This window comes from Trematomus bernacchii, unplaced genomic scaffold (assembly GCF_902827165.1).
Source record: "Trematomus bernacchii unplaced genomic scaffold, fTreBer1.1, whole genome shotgun sequence".
Lineage (NCBI taxonomy): Eukaryota > Metazoa > Chordata > Actinopteri > Perciformes > Nototheniidae > Trematomus > Trematomus bernacchii.
Window position 1 is genome coordinate 3,198,244 of NW_022987588.1, and position 15,362 is coordinate 3,213,605.

The 15,362-nt window shown below is 42.5% G+C and overlaps 1 protein-coding gene across 1 annotated transcript; it reads right to left on the minus strand.

Annotated features, from left to right (window-relative positions):
- Positions 1-1,078: 1,078 nt before the first annotated feature.
- Positions 1,079-14,256, minus strand: LOC117480973 (protein asteroid homolog 1-like). Its single transcript, XM_034128394.1, has 6 exons — positions 13,646-14,256; positions 5,148-5,974; positions 3,693-3,989; positions 2,720-2,918; positions 2,235-2,367; positions 1,079-1,978 (listed from the first exon to the last, which is right to left on the minus strand). Exons 1-6 carry the CDS (start codon positions 13,770-13,772, stop codon positions 1,576-1,578), a joined length of 1,986 nt encoding a protein of 661 aa, XP_033984285.1. The 5' UTR covers positions 13,773-14,256; the 3' UTR covers positions 1,079-1,575.
- Positions 14,257-15,362: the final 1,106 nt, after the last annotated feature.

The following is a 15,362-nucleotide window of genomic DNA, read 5'->3' on the forward strand; positions in this document are numbered from 1 at the left end:
AGTCCACGGCAAGTCAGTTGTTTTAAGGGGTCTTGCGGCACTATGAGGGGTATAAGAAGGTGTTTCAGGGGGATGCTAAAGGAAACCAGAGGACTTTTAGGGGTCCCAGCTGGATTCCACTTGTTCTTTCGATGTGGTTCCAGGTGTACTTTATTAAGGTATTTTAGGGACACTTGAGGTTGATTTTAGGGGAGGAATGGAGGAAAACATGCAGGGTCCAACAAAATCACAAGTTAGGGTTATTAAGGGTTCTTATGTTTGTTTCTCAAGGGGGTTTATGGTTGTTTTAATCACACTTTATGTGAGGGATAGGGTTGAGGGTTCTTTTATTTATTTATTTATTTAGTCTACCATTAGAATTTGGGAGTCGGTATATGTTGATCCTGCAGGGTCTTCTGGAGGATGAACGTTTAGTCACATAAAAACACAATTTAAAAACATAAAACAAAGTATTTAACATTTCCTTATTTATATCCTCCTTTATTACCTCATTGAGTGAACATAAAAACATAAGACAAGCGAATTGTTTGGAAAAATAGAGATTTACATACATTTTCCTTTTGATGTGACAATAGTTTCTTTGCAGTTAAAATGTCTGAGTCTTACGAAAGATTACAACATTTGAAATAGTAAATAAAACATGCTGCTATAATTAAACAAACAAAAAGAAATACGCACAAAAACAGTCTGTGACTTAACTGTTGACTGATGGATGTCTTATTAACAATTAAAATAATAAACCTATTCATGGAGCAACTCAAAAAGCCTTTAAATTAACCTATATATGCCACACATTTAAACAAAGGCAAATCGACAATAACATTAATAATACAAAAGTAGATCAAACAATTGGTAAAAGTAAACCAAATAAACAGTCAATTGATAACAATAAAAAATAAGTAGAAGAGAAAGAATAAAAGAAGAATTTTAGTTATAAATACAAGTACAAGGGAGGCATGTGGCGCAGTGGGTTAGTGCGTTGGTGTTCGGATCAGGGGAGCACAGGTTCAAACCCCACTGCAGTCAGCATGTCGTTGTGTCCCTGGGCAAGACGCTTCACCCCAAATTGCTCCTGTGGGGATTGCCCACAGTATTGAGTATGTAAGTCGCTTTGGATAAAAGCGTCTAACAAGTAACATGTAATGTAATAAAAGTAAACGAATGCACAAAAATGTCTCCAACAAACAGTCACTAAGAACGTACGTGAGGAACAAAGCGTTAACATTCATGAGACTAAAGAAACACAATTATCACGTTTTTGTAAATAACATGTTTACAGTGAATTCCACTTATTAAAACTCTTTTGTGTTTTCAATAACAATCGAACAGTGCATCACATTTTAAGGGCAAATAAGAAAAAACAAGTGCTGGTCACCCTTAATTAAAAATATACAATCTTGAGGGCATAAAGAGACGAAGAAAGAAATGTGCAAAAAGGTGTTGGCATTAAAATGTGTGCAGATTTAAAAAAGGAAGTGCTTCTTGTTTCAGAATAACGTAAATATTATGTATCAGACTGATGTGAGGGACGTTAACGAGAGTCTGATGAACCCGGCTTGTTTTCCTCCCTTGAGCTCAGAGCAGGTCCCGGTCGCGGCGCTCCTCTTTGCGGGCCAGCTCCGGGTTCTTGCTCCGGTTCTTCCTGTGTTTCGCTCTGAAACGAGTTTTCACTGACAGCAGCTCGCTGAGGCGCAGATCCTCCTGCACCCACCCCGAGCTGCTGGCCTCCTCCTCCTCCTCCTCCTCCTCCTCCTCCAGGGGGAAGAGCTGCTGCAGGGTGGAGGTCAGGTCGTCCAGAGGCTGCCTCTGCCGATCCTCCCCCGTCCTGTGGCTCTCTTGAGGGGGGATCTGGTGCACCACGGCCTGAATGGCTTCGAACAGCATCACACTGCAGGGGTCCTCCTTCAGGAAAGGCCTCTTCTTTCCCCCGTACCTCATCCTGTGCACCAGCTGGTGAACCAACGTCCCCTCAAACAACCTGAGGGATGGGTGGAGGTCAACTTAATATTTTATTTCATTGCAAAAATAGTTTGGATACAACTAGAACATTAGGTGTGCCAAGAGAGGAGATGTAAATGGTCTACAAAGGCTAAACGCCTCCATTGGACTCCTTTGTTTACTACTGGAACATAGGAAAGTCTCACCTGGAGAGGGAGGGCTCAGGTAGTACTCACCTGGAGAGGGGGGTCTCAGGTAGGACTAACCTGGAGAGGAGGGATTCAGGTAGGACTCACCTGGAGAGGGGGGGCTCAGGTAGCGGTCGGCCCAGCAGTTGGTTGAGCTGCAGGCTGGACTTCAGGCAGGACTGCCACTGGTTCAGAGAGTGAGACACCTGCATGTCCAGCTTCTGTCTGGGGGGGGGCAGGGCTGAAACACACACACACACACACACACACACACACACACACACACACCTCTGAGTCACAGGCTGTATTCCTATTTGTTTTCATTGTCTGACATTTGATATACCTGAGTACATTTATTCAGGTACAATTTTGAGGTACTTTTGATGCTTTATTTGTTGATTCCACTCCACTACATCTCTGAGGGAAACATTGTATTATTTTTTCCCTCATAATCAATTCACAGCTTTATTTAATTTACAGAATTACATTTCAATTATCAAGAGAACGGTTTCACTGGAAATTGGGCGTGGCGGTATTAATGACAGGAAGTGACGCAGCGCTGCTCTCATCTTTTAATGAGTGTGTTTTTTTACCTGCCCTGAAGGCGTCTCCGGAGCTCAGCCCGAGCAGCAGAGCCTTCAGCACCTCCTCGTCTGCAGGAGGCTGGGCTCTCTGCAGCCAGAAGCAGGTGACGCACACAGGGAGGCGCAGGGCGGGAGGCACAGGGGCCAAGGAGGCCTCAGGGACCCCCAGGGCCTCAAGGAGAACCTGCAGACGTAGAGAGGCCTCCGCCTGGGAGAGGAGGAGGAGATGTCCCCATTTAAAAAACATTAAAACTGGCTAACAAGTGTCTAAATGACACGACTCAACGTCATCACGCCCAACATTAGCCGCCTTTAGCTTAGCGGTGGTGACGAGAAGTCATGTGGCCGTGCTGTAGTTCCTTTATAGCCCAACATTAGCTGCCTTTAGCTTAGAGGTGGTGACGTGAAGTCATGTGGCCGTGCTGTAGTTCCTTTATAGCCCAACATTAGCCACCTTTAGCTTAGCGATGGTGACGTGAAGTCATGTGACCGTGCTGTAGTTCCTTTATAGCCCAACATTAGCCGCCTTTAGCTTAGAGGTGGTGACGTGAAGTCATGTGACCATGCTGTAGTTCCTTTATAGCCCAACATTAGCCGCCTTTAACTTAGCGGTGGTGACGTGAAGTCATGTGACCGTGCATTACTTCCTTTATAGCCCAACATTAGCCGCCTTTAGCTTAGCGGTGGTGACGTGAAGTCATGTGACCGTGCTGTAGTTCCTTTATAGCCCAACATTAGCATTTTACTTCAGAAATCTTAAAGTGGTGTTAGCATGTGGAGATTATCCTACTGAACTAAACATGTAAGTCTCATATACGTTTGTTACAGACATTCTTTTATCATAAAAGAATCCACAATCACATGGAGGTATCCCATTGGACCAGGGAGATGATTCCTTCAGGGTCCAACACAGAAATAACACGACATCACTCCACCACAGTATAAAGACATAAATACCAAATGTAAAGATGCACGAACCCACCTTATCCAGTGTTTGCAGTGAGAGCTGCAGGGAGCTTGCTGTGGAGGCGGTCTTCACGGGGATGAGCCTCAGCTGCAGCCCCTCCCTATCTCGCTCTATCACCTCCCTGCCCTCGCCCAGCAGCAGCCCGTACATCACCTGCCGCAGCGGCCTGGCGGTAAGGTGAGCGCTTGGTGCGGCGGCGAGATCCACGAAGACGCTGAATCTCATCCTCTGCAGCAGCAGCACGTCCAGGAATTCCGCCGGCAGCCAGGCCTGAATCAGAGGCAGCCGGAACCAGTCCGGGACACCAGCCACCTCCAGGGGGACAACGTGAGGATACTTGTTAGAGGAGAAGGACTCGCATCCTGTACTGGAGTTAAAGTAGAAGAACTCAGATCTTGTACTTGGGTAAAAGTAGAAGTACTCAGATCCTGTACTTGGGTAAAAGTAGAAGAACTCAGATCTTGTACTTGAGTAAAAGTAGAAGTACTCAGATCTTGTACTTGAGTAAAAGTAGAAGTACCAGAGTGTAGGAATACTCTGTTACAGTAAAAGTCCTGCATTCAAAATGTTACTGAAGTAAAAGTAGAACAAGTATTATCATCAAAATATAGTTAAAGTGGACCTATCATGCTATATTTGAATAATATAGTATCGGACCATACCTATATACAGTAAGGCATATTTATACTTTTTTTTTTTCAAAATACCAAACAGATCATGCATTTTAGCCATGCCTCATTTTGCTCAATTTGAAAAAAAATTGCTCTGTTTTTGCAAGGGCAGATTATGTGAGAACAGCACCATCTACAGGCCTGGCATATGTACTATAGCGTATCCAGTGCTTTCAAACGGCAATGTCCGTGGCTGTCTCCTCCTGATTGGTGGAGTTGGCCCAATAGCCGTAGCGCCACTTCAGTTCAAATCTGGATCAGTTTTTATCAGATCCGTTGCAGCCCCTTTTTTAGAGATTTGGGTATGGAGGAAAATAGAGAGGGTTGTGTTTTCTGACACTTGGTGAGTTCCCTGGAACACCGGGGACACATATTCATGTATAAAAGACGTACAAAAGTGCATTTTGCATGATAGGTCCCCTTTAAAGTAGCAACATTTAAAGTAGTCATTGTGCAGATTGGTCCATTTCAGAATAATATATATATGTTTTATAATCTTTGATGCATTAAAGTGTTGTCAAAGCTGGTAAAGGTGCAGCTAGTTTTAATGACTTTGTATACTGCCCAACAGCTCTTCCCAGGTCCAAACAGCGCAGTAATCCCCAGATATGCATTATTTGGAAAAACTTTATTTGGCAAGAAACGGTCTATAAAGCTGATATCAAAGTAATAGCTCTGAACGGAAGTTGGAACACAAAATAAGGCACACAAAATGTGGAAGCGACCTATATCAGGTGAAGAATGGAGGTGAATATTGAGTCTCTTTGGATGAAAGTTAAATGTTATATATTATCATTACTTCTGTGGAGAATGGAGGTGCTATCCCATGGATGAAGAACTTTTTGAGGGCGCTGGGAGGAAGTTGGTACTCCTCCATCCCCAGATTCAAGCCCTTCATCACCTCCGCCTTTTTGTTGCCGCTCAGTTCTCCCATCAGCCCCAGCGCCGCCTCGAAGGCCTCCTGAGGCTTCTGGAAGTTCTGCAGCCAGCACAGCAGCCCGTCCAGGTGGCCCGTGTTCCCGCCGCCTGCCGGGGCGAACTGATTCCAGCTGACGCCCGCCTGCAGCCGGTGTGGCTTCACGTAGTCGTTCCCGGCCAGGGCGGCGAAGGCGGGCAGGAGCTGGCGCTGGATTTGAAAGAAGATGCAGAAGCTGGAGGTGTTGTAGCTCTTGCAGGGGATGTAGCTGTTGGAGCCCCTCCGCTCAACCGCCTCCCACTGGAAGTCTGAGAGGGGCAGTAGCCCCTCCGGAAGGTCGTAGATGTAGAAGTCGCTGTCTCCGGAAAGCACCGGGCACTGCCACTCCCGGGCCAGGGCGGCGATCTCCGGGTCAGCCTCTCCATAGCACTGAGCCACCTGGACGTCCAGCCGCCTCAGCGTCTGTCGGAACACCAGCTTCACCAGCGTCGGCATGATGTTCTTGCGCTGGCCGCCCTGCGCCGCTCGATGCGCTTGTTTGATCCGATCCACTGCTCTCTGCATCACGGTTTCATTCTTCTTTTCTAAGATGTCCGATCCTCCGTCCAGCACTATGTAGGGCGTGATCTGACAGTCTCTGAGCGCTTTAACAAACCTCTCAATAAGGGCCGCGAACGCAGCATACTCCCCGCCGTGATTCTGGTCCAGACCTGAGCAGTCAATAACAGGAAACACAAGGAACACATTGAACACAGCAATACGAAAGCTCTTTTCACACATGCTCTGCAAACCTTCTTTTCCTCTCAGGAAGTTTCTAGCTGAGGAATTGGCCCGGAAGTCTTTAAGCTGCAGCTATGATAAGAGAGTTCTTTAGATCATAGGAAAGGAGCCTCAATGCTTCCTTTATTATCTCCTTTAGGATACACCATCCTTTAGGAAAGGAGAGGAGATGATGCTGTCCCACAATTCCATGCACTAACCAAACATAACCATTCACAGAAACAACCAAACGCAGATTGTGTAAGTTACGCTGCTTATTGAACCACATCTTACTAACTAAAGTGTTTATATGTTATAAACATTCAACAATATGTTAAACCAAAAGGAGAAATATGAGCATTACGCTGATTTTTGCAAAATGATCAAATAAAGTTACAGTGTTTACTGAGTTGGGTTTTTTAAGATACTTTTTTACGGTGGCTGACAGGTGTAAACGCTCTACAACGGCATAAAACATTTCCATTAGGAGGAACATCCTGCGGTTTTATAACAGTGCAAATATAAAAACACAAATGTTCCTGGACACATGCAGAAACATCTTCAGCAACTTGACAACACATGCAGCATTTAGAAAACATTCAGCAACTTGAGGAAACATGCGCAGCGTTTACTAAAAGCCGCAGAAACCAAACGCTGCAAATACAAAACGCTGCAAGAAGCTCAAAACACAACGGAGACCAGTGGACTGTCATAGAAAAATATTCTGCTCATTTACTTACTTAAATAGAATCATTGTGTGATTGTTATTTGCTAATATTTATCTATATTTACTACTTCTCACACATTTTAGCTATGGGAAAATTCCGTATTAAGAAAATGTGTTGCAATGTTGTTAGTTACACTCTATGTGCACCAACAGTATGACCTTCAACTCAGTTGAACTGAGAACATCCTGATATGGCCTCCCTAAACTTCCAGAATGCTTCTTTCATTATCACCAAGCTCAACCCCTCCCTTTCTCCTCTCTCTGTGTTTAAATATGCAACCCAAACTCTATTCTTGGGCTGCAGTCGAATTGTCAGTTTTGCTTAGGAACCTTCCTAACGGAGTGAAATGACCCGGAAGTACCTCAGTGGCCGCCATTATAAGAGCCGTTTGAATTCTCTAGTCTAGATCAGGGGTTCCCAACCCCCGGTCCGCGGACCGGTACCGGGCCGCGGAGGTGTTACTGCCGGGCCGCGAAATAGCTGTGAGTTTATCGTAATATTTGCAGAATTATAAATATATAAAAATATTTTATCATAATAATTTTTTCAAAAAGTGTTTAATTTTCGCACCTATGCCACCAGTCATATTATTTCATCCAGTAGCTAGTTAATCTTTCACCAGAAAACCGTTGAAAATGGCTTTTATGATGTTCCGAGGGATTCGGCGGCTCAGCCTAAGGTCTCAGCCTCTTGTGCGCACGAGCATGTTACCAGTGCGCCAAGTAGGAAGAGGAGCGCACAGGAGACAACCGTTTGATTGCAGACTGTTATGTTTATGTGGGGAAATGGTGGTGCATACATTATTTGAGATATATTTCAAACTCGGACTTCATTTTAAGGACATGTCGGCCAGGAGTGTAGAGCTATTTGTTTAAGCACCGGATTGGCAAAACAGGAGAGTAAACCAGTCTGCCTTGATCTATGAATTAATGTCCGGGACTCTCACGGTATCTGCTGCCCGCAGCTGTTTTATAGAAGGAAACCCTCCTTCACTTCATGAAATGGCTGAAGCATCAGGAGGCAGCGGGACGTATACTCGGTAAAGAGCTGTGCCTTTTTACGCACCGCCTTCGTTGTGTTTAACTTAATCAGAACAGTTTAAGAGTGACTGCAGGCTGCTACGTGTTAACCACACACACATCTACACACATCGAACTGCCCGATTACTCCCCCTTTTATTAGTTTTATGAAGGATATGTCCAGTCAGTCACCAAGGCGCATGATGTGTGTGTGTATGTGCTCTGCTCAGCTCAGCTCTGTGTGTTCGGTGTGTTTGTGTCTGTCCGACACCGGCATATGCGGCTGTTCCCAAAATAAATTAGTTTAATCTTAATCTCGATGTAGTGCTATGCTGTCGGGAGTGCACCGGAACGAACGACACTATCATAATATCTTCTGAAAACAAATGCCAGTGACACACACACACACACACACACACACACACACACACACACACACACACACACACACACACACACACACACACACACACACACACACACACACACACACACACACACACACACACACACACACACACACACTGGCGACCGGACATCTCCTTCATAATGCGCCTTCTCCTCGTTTTCCCAGCATTCACTGGATTATCCGTAAATCATACAAACAAAACCAAAACGTTGATTTATCTGTTTTCCCGTTTTGGTTTAAAAACTGAATAACGTCGGTTTTTTGGTTTTCCGAAAAACCAAAAAACAACACCGGTTCTTTTTTAAACTTTGTTAATATGTTTTGGATGCATATTGTTCTAGTATTTGTTCAGGCTGTTACATACAATTAGCCTCTGTTGCTACCTGCTGGTGGTGAGTAAATATTAAAATCAGTTAAAATTGACAACCGGTCCGCGATTTTTTTTTAATGTATCTGCCGGTCCTTGGCACAATAAAGGTTGGGAACCCCTGGTCTAGATGATAGGAAAGGAGGTTTGAAAATGACTTGCGGCCGCAGCATTTGCCATCACACAACATTCGGCCGTTCACGGAAACAACCGATTATAACCAAGAAATTATATCATGAAAGTTACGGTGCTTATTAAGAGGGGTGCACATAACCTTCTCAGTGAGGTACTCAGATGAGTACCAGGAGTCAGTGTTTGGTACTCCAACTTCTGGCCCCATGTAAAGTTATGTGATGAAGCCCTGTGTCGCGAACGCCGCCGCCGACGGGGTGCTAGTGGGTGCAAATGTATTCATTATTGTATGAACATGTTTTAATTGGGGGGTGGACGTCACATCCTCTAGGGGGGTCCGGGGGTATGCCCCCCGGAAAGATATTTTTAAACATTTTAAAGTAAAATGCTTCAATCTGGTGCACTTTGAGCAGAATTACTAGAGACTAGATCTAGGAGGTACAACTTTAAACACCCATATGAAAAGGATCGGTTTACATTTTAATAATCAAATAAGTATGTGTACATAACCAATAACCTACCATAGCCAATAACAAATAAATGTAACGTATTTTATTTTTGTTGTTCATTTATATCTTATTTTTAGTTAACATTTATCTATTCATGCATTTTTTTTAATATCTCCAGTTTTAAACGATATTATTGGTTACTGTCCTATAGTATACATTGGAATGATTTCAAACCTGTTGTTATTTATCCTAATAATTATAAAGGTGTGCCTTGGAAATATTTGTTTACATAAATTGTGACCAAACCGTTTGAGACCCACTGAGATAACTTAGACCAGGGGCGTTTCCTGGACCTGGAAACATTTGGGGCTTAGCCCACAGTGGTGGCGCCAGAGATTTTCTTTTGGGGGTGCTGTGGGGTAGCTTGACGTTTCATAGAGGGTGCTCAAACATGTAGGGTTTCCCATTAAGGTACCGGGCGCTACAGTGGTAAAGTGCTATTTTTACAAGTGGGGAGTGGACCTAACCTCCTCTAGGGGGGTCCTCACCTCCTCTAGGGGGGTCTGGGGGCATGCTCCCCCGGGAAGATTTTTCTTTAAATATTGAAGTTAAATGCATCAATCTGGTGCACTTTGAGAGCAAAATTAAGAGATCTACAGATGTACAGTAGCACCTAATTTAGGACAGTTTGAAACGCGAGGGCTGTGGTCGGCACGGGGTCTGCCCTCGATCAAGACACAACCTCCAGCTTGACTTGAGACCGCCCCCGTGATAAATAAATGTAATTATAATGAAGCCAGCTGCAATGGATCATTGATCCACCAGGGGGTGCAGTGGGGTTCCACACTGGAGCTCATGTGAAATCAACTCTGATACAGTACGCTGGATGTACAGTATGTCTGGTACTACTGTATAGTGGATCTTTGTTAAGATCCATATGTCACGGATAGGATCATACTCTGTGCTAAACAAGAGACATGTAATCATTTACAAAACATCACCATGTTGTTATTTAACAAAATAATGTTGTTTAGTCGAAGAAAACGAACGACAGGAAATGCAGCCCGGCTCTCGATTTTTAATCCTAATTTAATCATCATCTTCACCACGATCATTTATGTTTATGTTCGCCGAATTGACATGAAATCACTGACATATATGAATATACTGCATTCAACTTCATTAAAACGTTATTAACGTGCCTAAACTCAGTAATTCACTAAAAATATTTATATTTGAATGGAGACTCGTCAGGCAGATCAGGATCCCGACGGGTGTTATTTTCCCCATGATGACCAAGTAGCTGCAAATTATCCCGCTTATTACATGGCCACATTCTCAACAAAGTAACGACATGACTCCCAATATTAATTGAAATGCTTTTATGGATTTAGAAAATGATTTTATTGATTTCAAAAATAGTTGTATGTATTGATTTAAATTGACATGCATCCGCTAAGAGAAATAGTCACTAGACACTTGACACAGTGGCTTTTGGCAAAGCAGAAAAAGAACACTCAAACCGAGAGATGAGTTATTGTTATTACAACGTGACTTCACTATTATTTAACAACTCTTTTTATTGGGTTCTTTTATTTGGGGTTAAGTAGGGTGAATTGCCCTAATGTGGGACATTTTTTGCATTTCAGACTTCTGGAATATATTGCGATATGAAGCCAATAGAATAAATCAACACCCAGTACCATTCTGAAATCCCCAGGATGTGTCCTAATCAAACCAAAAGAGAAAATGCAGATATTACACTCATAAAAGAAATGGTAGACATATCAGTATCAGTATCTGTGTACGTGTTTTGCTGTACTGTGATCTGCATGCACTTATCAAACATTTAATTAAAGAATGGTGATATACACAGTATATGCTGTGATGCAGCGGGAGGAGCAAAACACACACTTCAAGTCAGATCATCACCCTTAGCTATTTTAATTACCTCTCAAACTACCTAAACTAGTTATAAATGTTTATTTTTACTGTCGGCCGGGTCACTCATTACTGGATCAGCTGCTGCATGAGACAGACACTGACGCTGTCAGAAAAGAGGGAGGAAAAAGAGACGCCAGGCTCGTGTATTTTATTATTATATAGTCGTTATTCATTTGTTTTAAAGCTCAATAAATAACAAAGACCTTTGACCGGCACTTTTATAATTTTGTCCGGAAGATTTCAACTTTAACACACGTTGACCGGCGAAAAACTCTGCCCGGTTCCCTCGGCCCCCACCACGGTGAATAAACAGAAGGCCAACCATGACAACCATGCTTCTTTGCTGCTTTTGTGGAGGAAGTTACAGCGCTACGTACAGGCTCGGCATATGTACTGCAGCTTTTTCCAGCGGTATCCATAAATCTCTTAATTTTGCCCTCAAAGTGCACCAGATTGATGCATTTAACTTCAATTTAAAGAAAAACATCTTCTGTTGTAACAACAATAACATTATAAATAGTAACATAGCTGAACATGGTATTGCACATATAGCTTTGAGTGTTACTGACCTGAGATGTTTTTATTACATGAATTAAGGTGACTGAGGCTTTTTAACATAGACTTTTCAGTGTCCCACATTTTGCACAGAACTGTCCCACATTAGGAAATGCAGATTGTCTGAGACAACTTGGCACTAAGAGTACTGATATGTCTACCATTTCTTTTATGAGTGTAATATCTGCATTTTCTCTTTTGAAAAACGAAGTCTTAGTTTGGCCACTCATTTTTAATCACACACGTCTCCCCATCCCATTCAAATTCAAATTCTTGACTGGAAGAGCGGTGTAGCCTACATGTAAATGGGTGGCATAGCCCATATGCATTTGAAAAGAAATAGTACCCCTTTCTGAGTGACTATCTGTTGACTTCACATCTTGTCACAAACCAGGGGACTTTACTTCCTGATTTTTGGAAGAAAAAAGACTGACCCAAGATACCTGTAGTCGACTAATTACAGGCCTCAATAAAGTTCTGCCATTGGTTGTGCAAAATAAAGGTGGACATAGTGGAAAGTGAAATTGACATTGTCAAATTTAATAAAAATACAAAATAATGTATCTGTGTACGTGTTTTACTGTACTGTGATCTGCATGCACTTATCAAACATTTAATTAAAGAATGGTGATATACACAGTGTATGCTGTAATGCAGCGGGAGGAGCAAAACACACACTTCAAGTCAGATCATCACCCTTAGCTATTTTAATTACCTCTCAAACTACCTAAACTAGTTATAAATGTTTATTTTTACTGTCGGCCGGGTCACTCATTACTGGATCAGCTGCTGCATGAGACAGACACTGACGCTGTCAGAAGAGAGGGAGGAAAAAAAGAGGCCAGGCTCCGTGTATTTTATTACACTGAAACAGAGACAGAGCAGAGGTAAGTTACAGTACACAGAAAACAGTTAGTTGTATATACATTTGCAGGTATGCTATGTTGATTATGTATGTGTGTATATATATAAGTGTGGGTACAGGTATGTATGTATATATACATATATGTATTTCTTTTTTTATATAGCCTATATATTTGTACTCCTCTGTATTGTGGGAAACAGTATTTCGATCTCTGTCTGTACACAAAACTGAAATATTGACAATAAAGTTAACCTTTGACTTTGATTCCTTCTTCTACTCAAATAAACCCTTAACAGTTCATAAAAACTCATAAATGTATTTTTAGTACACTGACGTCATCAGAGCTGTGTCTCTAGGACTACAATCCAATATGATGATCTGTCAGTATATATACTCGTACTGTATAGAGACATTACCAGCGGGGGAAGTACGAGTCTGCTTTAATTTATTAACAACATAACTTTTTAACTCTATAAATAAAATTATTATTATATACGATTCCTAAATAGCAAACGAGTTATTTTACTTTTGGTACTGAAGTAAGAGTTTGAATGCAGGACTTTTGCTTGTCTTACAGTATTTCTACACTATCTACCTTCAGTTAAAAGTCCATTTTTAAGGTACGTTGTACTCTACTCCACTGCAGTTCATAGGTGAATGGTGTACTTTTACTCCACTACATTTATTGAATACCTTTAGTTACTTGACAGATTTGGATTTATGATGTGAAATATAATATAGTCTTAAATCAGACTTTAGTTACACCTGGAGTAAATTCACAAGCTACCTTGCAGTATACAAAGTCATTCAAACTAGCTGCACCTTTACCAGCTTTGATAACACTTTAATGATCAATAATTATAAAACATATATTATTCTGAAATGGACCAATCTGCACAATGACGACTTTTACTTTTGGTACTTTAACTATATTTTGATGATAATACTTTTCTACTTTTACTTGAGTAACATTTTGAATGCAGGACTTTTACTGTAATAAAGTATTCCTACACTCTGGTACTTCTACTTTTGCTCAAGTACAATATCCGAGTAGCCGACTTCTACTTTTACTCAAGTACAAGATCTGAGTACTTTTACTTTTACTCAAGTGCAAGATCTGAGTAGGCTACTGTTCTGTGTACTGCAGTACTCACCTGAGTTGAAGTACAGCCGGTGGTAGAGGTTGCTGCCGTCGATCAGCAGCCGCCTGTGAGAGAGGTGGAGATCCCGGTAGATCCTCCGGTGTTTCTCCAGCAGAGTGGTCAGGCCTTGGACTCCCATCCTGGGCAGAGAGTTACGGAGGAGCCGGTGGGGGGGTCTCCGCTCTTATAGGAGCTGCTGCACCTCCTCCCTCCCTTAAGTTTCACTTTCCTCACATCACAGCAGCTCCCAGTCTCTGCATTCTCTCCACCGTGTCTGCTGAAAAAAACAGCATAGACCAGCATGGATGTCATATTTTAAATTAAGCTGGATGCTGGTGAAGCTGGTATTTATGCTGGTCTACCAGCAGTTTTGCTGGCTAAACTGAAACAGACACAGACAGACAGAGAGGGCGGGACACGGGGGGACGGCGAAACGGCAGTGGTTGAAACAAAGCGGTATGTTTTGACTGGCACTAACGGCACTAACGGGTAACGGCACAACGGTTGAGGAGTGAAGTAGATCAGTTGAGCGTTTCTGTGACTCCGCCCAGCGGCTGCTCTTCTGAGAGGCACCGCTCTGACAGCTCTGTCTACTGGGAAACGCGCTAAAAGTCCTTCTGGAGGTAAGCAACACTACACAATTTCACCAAGTCTGAGAGTAAAAGCTTTCTCGAAGGTTCGTTTTGCTTTCTTACAACATACGTTAATGTTAAAGGAAACCTATCATGCTATGTTTAAATTATATATTGTAGGGCCATACCTATATAAGGTATATTTATACGTTTCTGTTTTCGAAATACCAAACAGATCATGCATTTTAGCCATGCCTCATTTCGCTCTATGTGTTGTTTGCTGTCTACGGGTCTGATTTTGTGAGCTGCAGCTGACCACGCCCCCCTGCAGGAGAGGGGAGACGTGCTCTGATCAGCTGCTGGGCTGTCAGAAGAGGGGGAGAAAAAGAGATCTCCGTCCTCCGTGTTATTATAGGCCTATAGAGTCGTTATTCATTTGTTTTAAAGCTCAATAAATAACAAAGAACAGTGGCGACTGGTCATTAGGGGCAGGCACAGCCCCACCTAGTGTCAGCAAAAAGTATTACAAATAATGATTACAAAAAAAAAAAAAAGTATATAAAATATATTTTAAGATCATGGTTAATCATCTGATTCGTCTGTACATTGCTGTTTTAGTCTGTGTTCTTCTAATTAGTGTCTACAGTGTGTGCCTATTGAGCTGTTTAGAGCCATGTGGGACAAAACCTGATCATGCCCCTCCCTCTCACTGTCTAAGTGAACGGTGACTGTAAAACGACACTGCGCATGCTCAGAGTATTTTCCTATTTAATGTGTGTGGCAAAAAAATAATGACCATAGGGGCACTGAGCTGCCATCCCCACCATACGTCATCTCACATAATTCAGAGCTGATTGGCTGTAAGTACGTGTGCCGCGAAAAGTGTGGTGTGTGAAGAGGAGACGAGAGAGCGGCAGTGACGCGTCCTAAAACCCGGAAGTAAGCTGCGCATGGCTTCCCCATGGATGTATAATAAGAACGGCTTCCCTCGACAAAAAAGCAATGAGATTTCTCCATAGGATTTTAGAAAATAGCTAAAAATAAGATCTGTGGGAAACTTACCTGTTAGATAAATGCACGTTTTGTTCAGCCGGATAATGTCCACATGTCTACCCTACTTTTATAATTTTTTAATCATAAATCTATCGATTAGATTT